Source organism: Chelon labrosus, assembly GCF_963514085.1.
Source record: "Chelon labrosus genome assembly, chromosome: 5".
In the NCBI taxonomy this organism is placed as follows: Eukaryota; Metazoa; Chordata; class Actinopteri; order Mugiliformes; family Mugilidae; genus Chelon; species Chelon labrosus.
This window is the reverse complement of record NC_140341.1, coordinates 2,708,801-2,723,134: the sequence shown is the minus strand read 5'-3', so window position 1 is coordinate 2,723,134 and position 14,334 is coordinate 2,708,801. Positions and strand designations below refer to the sequence as shown.

General features: G+C 44.9%; 2 protein-coding genes across 4 annotated transcripts in view; one reads left to right on the top strand and one right to left on the bottom strand.

Annotated features, from left to right (window-relative positions):
- Positions 1 to 84: 84 nt before the first annotated feature.
- LOC311488219 (MOB-like protein phocein) lies at positions 85 to 9,431 on the bottom strand. Of its 3 annotated transcripts, XM_084544790.1 has the most exons (9): positions 9,350 to 9,431; positions 7,739 to 7,894; positions 4,799 to 4,861; positions 4,017 to 4,117; positions 3,525 to 3,567; positions 3,271 to 3,357; positions 3,102 to 3,181; positions 1,883 to 1,994; positions 85 to 1,703 (listed from the first exon to the last, which is right to left on the bottom strand). In XM_084544790.1, the coding sequence occupies exons 1-9, from the start codon at positions 9,350 to 9,352 to the stop codon at positions 1,569 to 1,571; spliced, it is 780 nt and encodes a 259-aa protein (XP_084400916.1). In that variant the 5' UTR covers positions 9,353 to 9,431; the 3' UTR covers positions 85 to 1,568. The 3 variants fall into 3 exon arrangements, with proteins under 3 accessions (XP_084400916.1, XP_084400915.1, XP_084400914.1); XM_084544789.1 differs by lacking the exons at positions 7,739 to 7,894; positions 9,350 to 9,431 and adding an exon at positions 5,543 to 5,617; XM_084544788.1 differs by lacking the exons at positions 85 to 1,703; positions 1,883 to 1,994; positions 3,102 to 3,181; ... (2 more) ...; positions 4,017 to 4,117; positions 4,799 to 4,861 and adding exons at positions 6,886 to 7,103; positions 7,191 to 7,280.
- Positions 9,432 to 9,848: 417 nt separating this feature from the next.
- hspd1 (heat shock 60 protein 1) overlaps positions 9,849 to 14,334 on the top strand; it is a 7,092-nt gene continuing 2,606 nt past the window's right edge. The window contains 9 exon segments of the mRNA XM_084545596.1: positions 9,849 to 10,036; positions 11,662 to 11,837; positions 12,080 to 12,349; positions 12,351 to 12,416; positions 12,504 to 12,599; positions 12,683 to 12,776; positions 12,923 to 13,091; positions 14,189 to 14,252; positions 14,254 to 14,289. Of these exon segments, the coding sequence (XP_084401722.1) occupies positions 9,931 to 10,036; positions 11,662 to 11,837; positions 12,080 to 12,349; positions 12,351 to 12,416; positions 12,504 to 12,599; positions 12,683 to 12,776; positions 12,923 to 13,091; positions 14,189 to 14,252; positions 14,254 to 14,289 (1,077 nt within the window). The 5' untranslated portion in view covers positions 9,849 to 9,930.

Here is a 14,334-nt window from a genome sequence, read left to right as displayed (position 1 = left end):
TGTTTTCCCCCTCATGGAGCAGTCGTCCTCAGAGAGAAACCTTACCACTGATCATTAACGTATTAAAGTCTCTACACCATCACATGAATATCAGTTTTTTTTTATTAACAGACATCATGAAAATGTCGACAGTAACAAAATTTTTTTAGTCCATTTAAAAAAAAAAAGAGAAAGAAAAAAGTGGGTTGGATTGAGAAGACCCACAAAATAATTTAATGAGGGAGAAAAAGAAGAAGAAGAAGTTGTGCTCCGATGCTAACATGTAGCTCACGTTCCTCCTCTATGATCATCGACCAGGAAGGAGGAACATGGATCACATGGTGTTAAAGCAGTGGTGGTAGGGGTGGGGGTGAGGAAGGGTGAGGAGGAGGAGGAGGAGGAAGGGGGGGCATCATGTCAGATCAGGATCAGAGTTATTAGCCTCCCTATAAAAACACTTCAGCTAGGACACACACGGAGCTACAGGTTAATGTTCACTACCACACAAGCCGCACACCTACGCGTTGTTATTTAGTCAGCCGGCTGATTCACTGACCCGCTCCATGGTGGGACGCCCCCCGCCCCGACAGAAAAAACAAAATAACAGAAAACAGGCAACACAAGCGAAGAGAGAACAGAAGCACCATCAGGAAACATGACAGTTATTTACAGAGGGAGGCCGTCAGCCAAACCAGTCACCACCGCTACACCCCGACATGTCCACAGCAGGCGGCGCCGTCGCAGCTAACGCTAACGCTAACGCTCGGAGGTGATTTAGTCGCCGTTAAACGTTTGAAAGAGAACTTGACATGTTTCTGCTTCACGTTCCTGCAGCTGTTTGCTCTTTAAAAGCTATTTCCTGTCATTATATTTTAGCCAATTTGTTGTAAATGTTTTATATTATATTACTTTATATATCAGTAGCATGAAATCATTAATACCTTTGTTGATTGATCGTTAAAGTCAAAGTTTATTTACATCGCTGCCATCTCAGTTTATGTTGAATTAAAATGTGCAGTTACTAGTTTTGGCCACTTGGAGGCAGCAGAGACAACATCTGGATGTCACTGTGAGGCGCGCTGATAGTCAAACGACATAATGTGACGCTTCTCGACCTTTAAAAGTCGTCTGGACTGAAAGCTGACTGGATTTAAAACGACAAAATCCAGATGTGAAACTAGAGGGAGAACATTGTGAGTAAATAAATCTTAAGGAACGGAATCAGGAGCAGCGTCGTCGTGGACTGAAGCCGAGTGATTAGAGTTTAGAGGCACCAGAGCGTCGACGTGTTCCAGCAGTTAAATCTAAACGAGCTGCTGCTTGTGAACGTTTTGGAAAACGAAGCGGCGACGGAGCGGCGTCCTCTGGACATGTTGGGAGTTGAGAGAGCGTCCTCTACTCTCTAGCTTTACTTCCTCTCAGACAGACACAGGTGACTGGGGACGAGGGACATGACAGTGTTAATAGACAGGAGCCTTAATACAACACTGTAGTGTGTTTGTTTGTTTGTGTGTGTGAGTGAGTGTGTGTGCAGGATCAGTGTGAGTATCGTGTTTACATGTGTCTCCCTTTATTGGCAGCAGCTGCTCTTAGGCCTCGCTCTCTCCGGCTGACGAGGTGTTCTGCACTTCCTCCTCCAGGATGGGAACGATCAGGTTGTCCTTGGACATCAGGTTGTACTTCATCACGAAGCGCGTGAACCGGTGACACAGGAACGTCTCGTTCTGGAAACGGGAGATTATAACTTTATGAGTTTGAGTGGGTCTGTAAACGTGTCACATTACAAGATAATCTGAGCCGGTCTTGGTCTGGACCAGATTATCTGTAGAGGTGAATGTGGAGATGATTCAGCCTGAACAGGTTAACGGAGGCGAGGAAGACGAGTTTGTTGTTTAACACCCACCTCGTACTTGTCGAATATCTGGCGGTGATGGAAGTAAGCATGAGAGAATATCCTATAGATGCGACGACAAACGGAGCCCAGCTTGGCCACGGACGACTCCTTGATGCTCACCCTGTAAACACAAACACAACAACGGTGTTAGTCTGGAAAGAGCTACTGTTAGCTGGGAGGCTAGGAAGAGCTACTGTTAGCTGGGAGGCTAGGAAGAGCTACTGTTAGCTGAGAGGCTAGGAAGAGCTACTGTTAGCTGAGAGGCTAGGAAGAGCTACTGTTAGCTGGGAGGCTACGAAGAGCTACTGTTAGCTGGGAGGCTACGAAGAGCTACTGTTAGCTGGGAGGCTACGAAGAGCTACTGTTAGCTGGGAGGCTAGGAAGAGCTACTGTTAGCTGGGAGGCTAGGAAGAGCTACTGTTAGCTGGGAGGCTACGAAGAGCTACTGTTAGCTGAGAGGCTAGGAAGAGCTACTGTTAGCTGGGAGGCTAGGAAGAGCTCCTGTTAGCTGGGAGGCTAGGAGGAGCTACTGTTAGCTGGGAGGCTACAAAGAGCTCCTGTTAGCTGAGAGGCTAGGAAGAGCTCCTGTTAGCTGAGAGGCTACAAAGAGCTCCTGTTAGCTGGGAGGCTAGGAAGAGAGGCTAGGAAGAGCTCCTGTTAGCTGGGAGGCTAGGAAGAGCTCCTGTTAGCTGGGAGGCTACAAAGCGCTCCTGTTAGCTGAGAGGCTACAAAGCGCTCCTGTTAGCTGGGAGGCTAGGAGGAGCTACTGTTAGCTGGGAGGCTACAAAGAGCTCCTGTTAGCTGAGAGGCTAGGAAGAGCTCCTGTTAGCTGAGAGGCTAGGAAGAGCTCCTGTTAGCTGAGAGGCTACAAAGCGCTCCTGTTAGCTGGGAGGCTAGGAAGAGAGGCTAGGAAGAGCTCCTGTTAGCTGGGAGGCTACAAAGAGCTCCTGTTAGCTGGGAGGCTACAAAGAGAGGCTAGGAAGAGCTCCTGTTAGCTGGGAGGCTAGGAAGAGCTACTGTTAGCTGGGAGGCTACAAAGAGCTCCTGTTAGCTGAGAGGCTACAAAGCGCTCCTGTTAGCTGAGAGGCTACAAAGAGAGGCTAGGAAGAGCTCCTGTTAGCTGGAAGGCTAGGAAGAGCTCCTGTTAGCTGAGAGGCTAGGAAGAGCTCCTGTTAGCTGGAAGGCTAAGTAGCTAGCTAGCAGTAAAGGTGTACATAGATGGACCGACCTGCTGGGGAAGTATTTGTTGCTATTGAGAAGACAGGCAGCTCCGTCCAGCGTGTGCCTGGTGTAGTCAATGGCGGGGCACTGTGAACGCAGCGACACATTCAAAAGGTCACTGATTTAATTTAACGTCAGATTAAAAAGGTAAATAACGAGCCAGCGTCTCCTCTCACCTCTTTGGGGGTCTTGTGGGCAGCACATAAAAAGATCCACTGCTCTGTGGCCGTCATCTGGGTGCAGGTGTCTGGATGACACTCGCTCTGAAGACACAGAGACGACGTGAGACACCTTTAAACTATTAAATCAGTCCTCACAGGGAAGGACTCAGCTGAAAGACTTCACCCTCTGACATGTCTAGACAAATTCCTTAAATTAAAACATCTTTAAATAATAAAATGTGAAGGTGTATCAGAGTTAAATGACTTACCTGCAGTTTAACAGCTAGTCCATTGAGCTCCAGACAGAACTGCCTAAAGGGATGAAAAAGAGTTCAAGTTATAAGAAAAATCTGGTTTGACTCATCTCTGCATCAGTAAACAGGTTTTATGTTTTAACTGTGTCTCGAACGTGACTCTGAGAGTCTATGATACTACAGACTTGAACATCTTCAACAATCCATCTGAATTTTCACTAACAGAGAAACATCTCCCAACAAAAAACATACAATTATCATGTCAACAATACTGATTCCACTACAGGACACAGTTCAACCTTTGGACATCGTCACGTTCTACCGTTGTGCACATTATAGAATCCATAAGAATTTCCTTCATACAGCTGTTGTTCACGCCCCAGGGAAACAAGTCATCAAGGTGTGTCTCTGACCTGATTACTTCCTGTCTTTCTCCTGTAATAACCGTCAGTTAAAGGCCAAGAACTTCAAGAGAAAACAGTCATCAGTTAGTTTTGTTTTTCTTACCTGAGGTGCTCGTACTTCCACACACCCTCATCCTGACCTTCCGGAGGCTCCAGGATTTTGTCAATGTTGGAGCAATCCGACCGGATGTTCTGCTGAATGTACTGAAACAGAACCCAAGGTTAGCACAGACACTCGGGACGCCGCGTCCATCTTCATCTACTCCAGAGCTGGGTGGATCACCGGTGCACCATGAAGGCAACACAAGATAAGATAATATAATCACCTAAATACGACATCGTCCTGCCTTTAAAGGACAGTTACGGTTAATCTGAGGCGGCTTTATTGTGAAAGAGTCCACAGGAAGTCAGTCAAATCAGGGTGTAACTCTAATATAAACCCCAACATTTTGGGTTTTAAGGTGTAATTGGTGGTAACTAAACGCTAAAGAAACAGACGCTGTACAGTTTAAACGTGACACTAGTTAATCTGAGCAGCAGTATACTCATCTATTTGTTAACATACATTTGTTAAACTGTGGCTCTTGTTCCGTCACGACGGTAAAGCTAATGAACATATCCCTTTATTACCAAAGGATCTGTCAGTAATACAGTTACAAATGGTAAATGTGAATAGTTGTGCGCTCCTAAAATGTTCTCTACTCCGCCTCAGTGCTCCGAGTACAACAAAGTCAGTCTGGAGTCCTGTTTATTTAACTGGAATAATTCAAATCAGTGCATTAGTCATCATTTATGAGGTTTAATGGAGTCCACACAGCTCTGAGCTCCACTCAGTGACACAACAACACCGTGTGCTCGATCTAAAAATGGGTGGAGACCACACACCTGTTGGACAGCCAGGGTGCTGTCCATCTCCTCAAATGATTCATCCGGCCAGTTGTAGAAATCCTGCACACACACACACACACGCACACGCACACGCACACACACACACACACACACACACAGAGAAGACATTTTTAGCCAGAACTAAGCTGTAGCATGAGCTAACCGAAGCTAGCTGTCAGCTGACGTTAAGTAACAATAATGAGTCAAACCCTCGTAGCTTTAAATCACAGCATGACACTTTAAATGAATGGAGTGAACTAGTATGAGGCCACTAACTAAAAACCGGTGAAATCTGGTGATATGAAAAGTTTTATAAAAGAGAATATGTGACAGTTAAGAGTTTTTTTTTTACTCTTAGATACAAAGCTAGCTCGTTAGCTAGATAACGTAAAATGGAATGCGACTACTTCCTGCAAAGCCAACGAGCATTTTCTACTTATCTTAGAGATCTTATATAAACACAATTCACCGGATTCGCCTTATAATTATTTAATTCCTCGTGTGTACTTGAATTTTTGCAAAAAGAATCACTAAAACTCATTAACGGTTAGCTCAGCGGAGCAGCAGCTAAGGTTAGCTAGGTGGCTACTTCCAGGTCAGGCCCTTCCTTTACACCGTCTACGACCGAATTCTCGACAAAATCCGAGCTGTAAAACTGCGTGTCCACTCGAGGACAGCTTTACCCACCCGTGGGGGTGTTCTGGTGGGGTGTAAGAGTGATACCGGTGGGGGGAAACGCACCTTAGCCTTGGTTCCAGGCCGATTCCTCCTGAGAACTGCAGTACCCTCCGCCATGACCATCTCGACAGAATACCCGGATGTTCGTCAGCCGCGGTGGTTGTAGTTGATCCGACACGGAGACGTAAACTTTTTACGACTATTACCGCTTTATGTAAATTTATAAATTGTTAATAAGGTGAAATTAACAGATTTAGTCACAAATAATAAATATTAATTACTAAAGTTTAAAAAATATGAATGGATTGTTGATCCGGATACAAACCCAGGGGCCAAAGTTCAAGGCTCCGAGCTACACCTGAACTACACACCAGCTACAGACACACAACAACAACAACACAAAACTGAGGATTTAAAGACACAAAGCGACCACACAGAGACAGAAACATCTATGTATTTAACTAGTGGCTCATCAGAAGTCAAGAAAAGCTTTTATTAATATTTCACATCAACATTATAACTGGCTAGAAACACAACTATGTGTTAGTAATTATTTAAACAAGACACACTGATGTCACAGTCTTTATTTAAATGTTAACACATCAGGTCCTCCATCTTTTCTTTGTAATTAACTAAAAAAAAGTCATATTATTCCATCAGAAGAGAACTTCAGTTGGTGGCCAGTTCATTAGGTACACTAGTGAATGCATTCTAATCTAAACCCTCCTTCATGACTGATCTAATGCTCAGTTAAAGTCGACAAGTCAATGTTAACAAGTCAGGACTGTTATATTAGAATGGTGACCAACTGATTAATCAACTAATCATTTCAAGTTTCAAGCCAGGACTTTAACATGAGAGGTCAATAAACACGAGTGTGGAGGTCTTTCATTGTAAACATGCTTCACTATCTTCTAGTTACCAAAACAACATAATAATTAGCTACAATAACTACATTATAGGTCCATTAAATATCCCATTAAACCAGTACTGCTTTTCTTCTTCTAGAAGTTTAAATGTCTGCTTTCAAAAACGTCAGAAATTCACATATTACTTTGACACGTACCAATTACTAAACGTTAAACTGCTCAGGAACACATCGAGCTTTGATCCGACCTTTAAACTCCCCACATGAGATCAAACATCTACAGCGACACACCAGAAACATCTAGATCCAGAGATCCAAACCTACAGGATCCACTTTCATCAGGTCAAAGGACGTACCGGTGGAACAGTGTAGAGGCTGATCAGTTTATTACGGAACATATTAAAGACGTATTTGCTGGTGTCAGACATAAATAAGAAACATTAAGATCAGATTATCTTTGCTAAACCTTCAGATTTAACTTGAAACATAAACAACAAACAGCTCAAAGAAAGAATCCACTACAGACTGAAGTCATGACAACGATTAAGAGCTCACCTTTATTATTGTAACAAAATGTGTTATGAATTATTTACAATTTGCAATAACATAAAAAAGAAAAACAGACACGACTAGACTTTAATTTCTCCTCTCCACAGATGACAGGACTTTACACGGGCAAAAAAAAAAAGAATAATGACAGATGTCTCATTCAACGTATTTGCCGAGGATATCTCCATCACGGAACAGGAAGTAGTCCTGGAGGAAGAAAAAGAAGAAGAAATTAAAACAAAGAAAAGAAAACGAAGGAAGAAAGCGTTGTTACAGATTAAACTGCTGCTTCACCTTATCGTCCAGAACAACTTTAGTGCCTCCGTACTCTGGTAGAAGAACTTTCTCACCAATCTTGACGCTCATCGGCTGAACGTGTCCTTTCTGCAAAAATAAAAATCACATAAGAAAATAAAAATGCATCCTCATGTTTAGTAGAGAAGAAAACAGTTTCGTCTTTGGAAATTATGTTAGCTTGTTAAGGCTAATGGGCTGGCTAATGGTAGCTGCTATATGAGTTTAGACAGGAAACATCTAGTTTTGTTAACTTAGCATAACGCCAAGGAGAACAGTACTTATGTAATAACTAACATTACCTTGTGATGTAACTTAGCAGCTAACGTTATCTGGTTTAAGCTAACGTAGCAGCTAGCATTTGTTTAGACTAACACTGTCCTGTTCTCGTTACCGTGTAAACTAATATTAGAGCTAATGTTGTGGGTAGAAGTTGTTCCGCCATCATCACCGTGTTCATGTGTTAACGTTTTTTTAGTGACACTGGTGCTACTACGTTTCTGGTATTTGTGACACTGATTAGTTTGATGACGGTTATAAATTATTACCTGGTTGACGGAGCCAGGTCCCACTGCCACCACTGTGGCCTGCAGCACTTTGCCCTGAGACTTCTCCGGCAGCATGATGCCCCCCTTCGTTACCGTCTCGGCCATGAGGCGCTCCACCAGCACCCGGTCGAACAGTGGGAGGAATTTTCTGAAGGCCTGCAGAGAGGAAATGAGTAAATAATGTCACATGGTGGGTTGTTGTTGTTCATTTAGTGAATCTTTCAAACACGGCACAAGGTTCAGCTGAAACATGATTGAGACAAAACTCTTCTGGTTAAATAGCAGCTGATCTGTTGGAGGAGTTAAAGACAGGGAGGGAGGAGGTCGCCTCTGACAAATGACTTGAGTTCTGCAGTAACTGATTCACAAAGATTTCAGGGAATGTCGGAGGTCACGAGGGAGGGACACGTCAGCCGAGACTGATAACGGCAGATGAATGAGTGACCTTGGCTGAAGGTTATGAGTGGTCCCAGTTTGATGACTGGGGGGGGAGGGAGAGGAGGAGGGGGGGGGGGGGGGAGGGGCTGAGGAGGGACAAGGACTCCTCACCTCCCTGATGAAACACCCCCTCCAAAAAAATAATATGAAGCAGCCTTGATCAAACATCCTCAAGGTTTCCACTATTAAAAGATAACACACAAGGAAAGTCTGAGCCAGGAGTGTAGTTTACGGCTGGAGTTTAAAATATTACGACCAAAAAGTCATTTTAAATTAAACTTTTAAAGCTTTTCCCACATTTATCTTGCATCTAAATACAGTTTAAATTAGAAGTTCTTGTGCATCTTGTGATATTTTGGTCATCATTTACTTTTAAAACACTAGGAAACTGTAAGATTATTTATTTTACAGCTTTAGTTTTCCAGCTGCAACAACAAAGTTAAACTTTTATTCGTTATAATCCACCAATAATATATATTACTCAGAGATGTGCCGTTCTGCATAATGATTACATATTAAAGGAGACATTTGCTCCAGTGGTTTTTACTTGTAGGAGAATATTTCTTCTCTGTGATGCTGCTACTTTCATCCAAGTGTTTCTTCCACTGTGTTTTGATATAAATATAGAAAGCACAATCCTCTGTTCTATTTTAACCTCACTACATTCCTGATGCCAGTGTGTTTTATGTGTCAGCATGCAGGGATCGTGGAGCTGGCAGCAGCTCAGCAGCTACACATCACATGGTTGCAGGTTCGATCCTCCGTCCTGCCCTGTGTCCTTGAGCAAGACACCAGAGCCACACCGGCTGCTGGCTGCCCTCACAGTGATGTAAGCCGGTGGAGGGCTAACACAAAAGAGCAGTAAAACAGCATGAGCTAACAGTTAGCTTGTAGCTACACATGCATGTTTAGCGGTAGATTAAATCTCTATCTTTTAGTTTTATTGGTTGTGTATAAGTGTGTGTGTCCCCCTTCTCTCTCGGCTCCCCTGCAGATTGACCTTGTCCACGGATGTTCACGTTAGCTACCTCAACGTTAGCTGCTAACTTAGCCACGGGTGGGCAGAAATTAAAACACACAAAAAAAAACCGTTGCGTTATTTAAAACGAAGCCTGTCTTTGTTCTCTTATTATTAAAAATTAAACTGTATTAATTGTGCATGGAGAATCTTACCATTTCTGTACGTGAGCAGTGAGAGAGCCGGCGTGGGAGCTTCCTCTGTGAGCGTGGATCTGACACACTGAAGGGGACCGTCTCCACGTGAGGAAATATCCAGAAAGCGCATGCGCACTACATGCCCTGAACTTGACGGTCCCTAAAGAAAGTTCTAGCACGCGCAATGCTAACGGCAAAACGGCGCTTTGTACGTAAACACGTTAATTTAGTAAATCAAAAATATAAACGGGTGGATTTAAACATTAGTTTTGATTATTTTTCTCTTATTTAATCGTTACGAGATGAAGCAATATTGCACAACGTCAACTTTGACCTCTATTTTTTTCCTCCAATGGCGCTCGAGAAAATTCTGGAAGCGTCTGCCCCGGAACGAGCATCACTGATAATAGTCTCAAACAAATCTATCATAACAAATCAAGAGGGGGATATTAATTACGTTAATATATTAAATATAAGATACGTTTAAATTGTTAGACTGTAACTGTTGTTTTAAATGAAAAAATCGCGTATTTGAGTGTATTGTTTTGGTGTATCCAGATTCCGGGGCGAGCCGGTAAAATACCCGGATGTGATAGGCCATGTGCAGTACCTTCTCCGCAGGCGCCACACGACTGTCCTCTCATCCAGTCGTTATATCATTCCGTCTTGCAGACCTTGTACAAGCTACAGGCGTTTACCTCACAGGTAATCCTTCGCATTTTATTCCAAACATGTAAAGCTAATATCACAGGCTGTTTATTTGTCTCTAATGTCAGCTTCTTGTCTTATTTTAAACCCGCTGTTAGCTAGCTAGGAGGTAGCTTTAATTTAACAGAGCCTAGCTGACAGATTTTCTCCCTGCCTGCAAGGACATGCCTGTTAAAAATGTCACGACACGTTTTAAATAGCTGCACAGTTCTCTTTGCAAACATTTAATCATTTAAGTTTATAACAATTTAACTTATTTATGAGTGTTTGTGTCTCGTGATTTGACCGATTATAACTACATTTAGGACAAACTGACTGGGACAGCAGGGGGAGTCTAATTAGCAGCAGCGTCCCTGCAGTTAGTGGACTGATTGTTCCTGGTGGGACATGGACACAGCAGGGTGGTGGTGCTGGTGGTGGTGGTGTCAGTGTGTGAGATGGAGAGGCTGTTCCCGCACATGCTTTTACAATATGACCTTGTGACGCGTGACCTGAGACGCACACGTGGGGGGGACCAGGAAGTGGAGTGAGGGGGTGGAACAGCTTTTAAACCCAGTCAGGATCAATGCCATCAGGAATACTAGTCATTATTAAACCAGTCAGTTCATAAATTAATGTGAAAAAGCTCCACTGCCTGTCATGTACATGGGTGAAGTATAATTTTGTTCTCATAGTTATGTTTCAGGTAAAAAGGAAATTAAAATGAAAGGTTGTGTCCCTTCTTTGATCCCATAGTTGGGTATTTGTTCTCCAGTTAAATTAACACACACAAGGTCAACAAATGGAGCAGTTTCTGGGGTTAGGGTGACTTGCTCAAGGGCACTCCAGCCTTCAGTGTGTGTGTGTGGGGGGGGGGGGGGTTCAGTCCCAAGTCTGCTTCTCTTAACAGATAACCCACTAGTCGCCTTAATAAGATTATAACATTAACCACCATACGTTATGCTACATTAATTAAGAAGGAAAGTTTGCTTTTTATATTTATTTTAAGGTTTAGTCGAAGAAATACTTCAATAAAAGTAGCAGCGTCAACAAGTAGAAGCTAAAATGATAAATAATCTTAGGATGCAGCTTCTTGAATGTGAGGTTATTCTGTTAGTGATGGATAGATGCACAGTTATACATAGTACAATGCACAGTGAAACGTATTTTTGTACCTGCAGCCAGTAGTAAAAAAGTACTACAGTACTAATTACACATAACACACAAGGTGAACAATATAAGTGTAAATGTAAAACTGAGAAAAATAATATAAAATATAGACTGTAAACTTGAATTGTAAATTTATAGGGGTGTAGCTCGTATATATATACACACATTTACAGACACTACTGAAAACAACTGTGTGACTAAAGTAGAACATCTTAAAGGATCTGGGTCATTAAATCATTAACTCAACTCTTCATTCTGTTTTAGAAATAATTGTCTAATATTTAAGAGATGCACGTCGTGATAGTTTAACGAAGCTCTGTTGATATTTAAACGTTCGTGTCATACCACCAGTGACCACTAGAGGCGCTGTTAACACATAATATATGTTTATGTTTGTATTTATTTATTTACATTTATTTTCTATAAACGTTCATAGTTTTCTCAGACGTGTCCCGCGTGTTTTCCTCCCACAGACATGTTTCGTTTACCAGCAGTCATGAAGCAGGTGAGGCCCGTGTGCCGGGCGCTGGCCCCTCACCTCACCAGGGCCTACGCCAAGGACGTCAAGTTTGGGGCCGACGCTCGGGCCCTCATGCTGCAGGGGGTGGACCTGCTGGCCGACGCCGTGGCCGTCACCATGGGCCCAAAGGTAACACCAGGCTGACAGCACGCTCAGTGTCCAGTTCATTAGGTACACCGTCATAACACCAAGGTAGAGGCAGGAACAATAGAAACACCACTTCTACTTTATGTAAACAATCTATAACACCGTCACACTTCCACACTAGCCAGTTTTATGCTAATATAGCAGCTTTGCTAGCTGTCAAAATAAAAGCCCCAGCCCTTACCAATAAAGCAGAGCCCTCGTCTCACCGTCCTGCCTCCTCTCAGGGTCGGACCGTCATCATCGAGCAGAGCTGGGGCAGCCCGAAGGTCACCAAGGACGGCGTGACGGTGGCGAAGAGCATCGACCTGAAGGACAGGTACAAGAACATCGGCGCTAAGCTGGTGCAGGACGTGGCCAACAACACCAACGAGGAGGCCGGCGACGGCACCACCACCGCCACCGTGCTGGCCCGCGCCATCGCCAAGGAGGGCTTCGACACCATCAGCAAAGGCGCCAACCCCGTGGAGATCCGCCGCGGCGTCATGACGGCGGTGGGAAACCGTCATCAACGAGCTGAAGAAGCTCTCAAAGCCCGTCACGACCCCCGAGGAGATCGCACAGGTATGAGAACGCCGTCCGCTTGGTTCTGCTGCCCCCTAGCGGTCGCACGTTTGATAACGCCGCTGTTTTTTATTTATTTATGTTAAGGTCGCTACGATCTCGGCCAACGGAGACGTGGAGATCGGTACCATCATCTCCAACGCCATGAAGAAAGTCGGCCGCAAGGGAGTCATCACCGTCAAGGTAGGTTGACGCGACGCTGCTCAGATTAACGAGTTAATTCAGTTAAAATCAGGTAAATGAATGTTTTTAATTTCATGTTTCAGGACGGGAAGACTCTGAACGACGAGCTGGAGATCATTGAGGGGATGAAGTTCGACCGTGGCTACATCTCCCCGTATTTCATCAACACTGCCAAAGGTAACCACCTGTCAGAATAATAATAGTCAGAAACCTGGTTACATAAATCAGGTGTTTTGATCCAGACTCTCCAGTCAGTAGCGTTTAGCAGCCGTGTCCACCAGGGTTCAGGTGTCTTGCTGTTAAAGGCCTGGATGTGTTTTCAGGTCAGAAGTGTGAGTTCCAGGACGCCTACCTGCTGCTGAGTGAGAAGAAGATCTCCAGCGTCCAGAGCATCGTTCCCGCTCTAGAAATCGCCAACCAGCACCGTAAACCTCTGGTCATCGTAGCCGAGGACGTGGACGGAGAAGCTCTGAGCACTTTGGTTCTCAACAGGTTCGTTAAAGGAACTGAAGATGAAAGACTCAGACTTTAGTTAGAAGGAGTCGTTGAAGTTCCTCCTCCTCCTTCTCCTCCCTCTCCTTCCTTCTTCTCCTCCTCCCTCTCCTTCCTCCTTCACCTTACTCTTGTCCCCTCTTCCTCCTCCTCCTCATTTCTCTCGTCTTCATGTTCCTTTTCTTCCTCCTTCACTTCCCTCTCTTCTCCCTCTCCTCCATCTCTCCTCCCCCTCCTTGTATTCCTCCTGTTCCAACCTCTCCTGTTTCTCATCTTCTCCTCTCTTCCTCCTTCACCTTATTCTTGTCCCCTCTTCTTCCTCATCCTCCGTCTCTTCTTCATCCTTTTCTTCCTCTTGCTTCTCCTCCTTTCTCTTGTCTTCGTGCTCCTTCTCTCTTCCTTCTTTTTCACCTTCCTCCTCTCCTCTTTCCTCTTCCTTCTCCCCATGCCTCCCATTCCTCCTGGCATCTCCTTCTCCTCCTTGGGGATCTCTCCTCCCTCCTCATTGTATTTCTCCTGTTCCTCCCCTCTCCTCTTATATTTGCCCTTCTCCTCCTCTTCCCCCTTTCTCATCTTCCTCCTCCTTCTCCCCCCATCTGTCTCTCTCCTCCTCCTCTCCCTCTTCCTCCTATTCCTTCCTATTCTCTCTCCCCTCTCCTCCTCCTTCCCTCCCCCCCCCCTCTCTCTCTCTCCCCCGCTCCTCCCCCTCTTTCCCCTCCTCCTCTTCCCCCCTCTCTGCCCCCTCCTCCTCCTGTCAGTCACTAACGCTGGTCGGTCTCTCTCTAACCTCCCTCTCCTCCTCCTCCTCTAACGCTGGTCTCTCTCTCTCTCCTCCTCCTCCTCCTCCATTAACGCTCCTCTCTCTCCTCCTCCTCCTCCTCCTCCTCCTCCTCCTCCATTAACGCTCCTCTCTCTCTCTAACCTCCCTCTCTCTCCTCCTCCTCTAACGCTGGTCTCTCTCTCTCTCCTCCTCCTCCTCCTCCTCCATTAAGCTCCTCTCTCTCTCTCTCTAACCTCCCTCTCCTCCTCCATTAACGCTCCTCTCTCCCTCTCCTCCTCCTCCATTAACGCTCCTCTCCTCTCTCCTCCTCCTCCAGGCTGAAGGTTGGTCTTCAGGTCGTGGCCGTTAAAGCTCCAGGTTTTGGAGACAACAGGAAGAACCCAGCTGAGGGACATGGCCATCGCCACGGGGGGCACTGTAGGTCACCTCTCCCTCTGCTGACTGTTAAATCTGGAGGGTTGG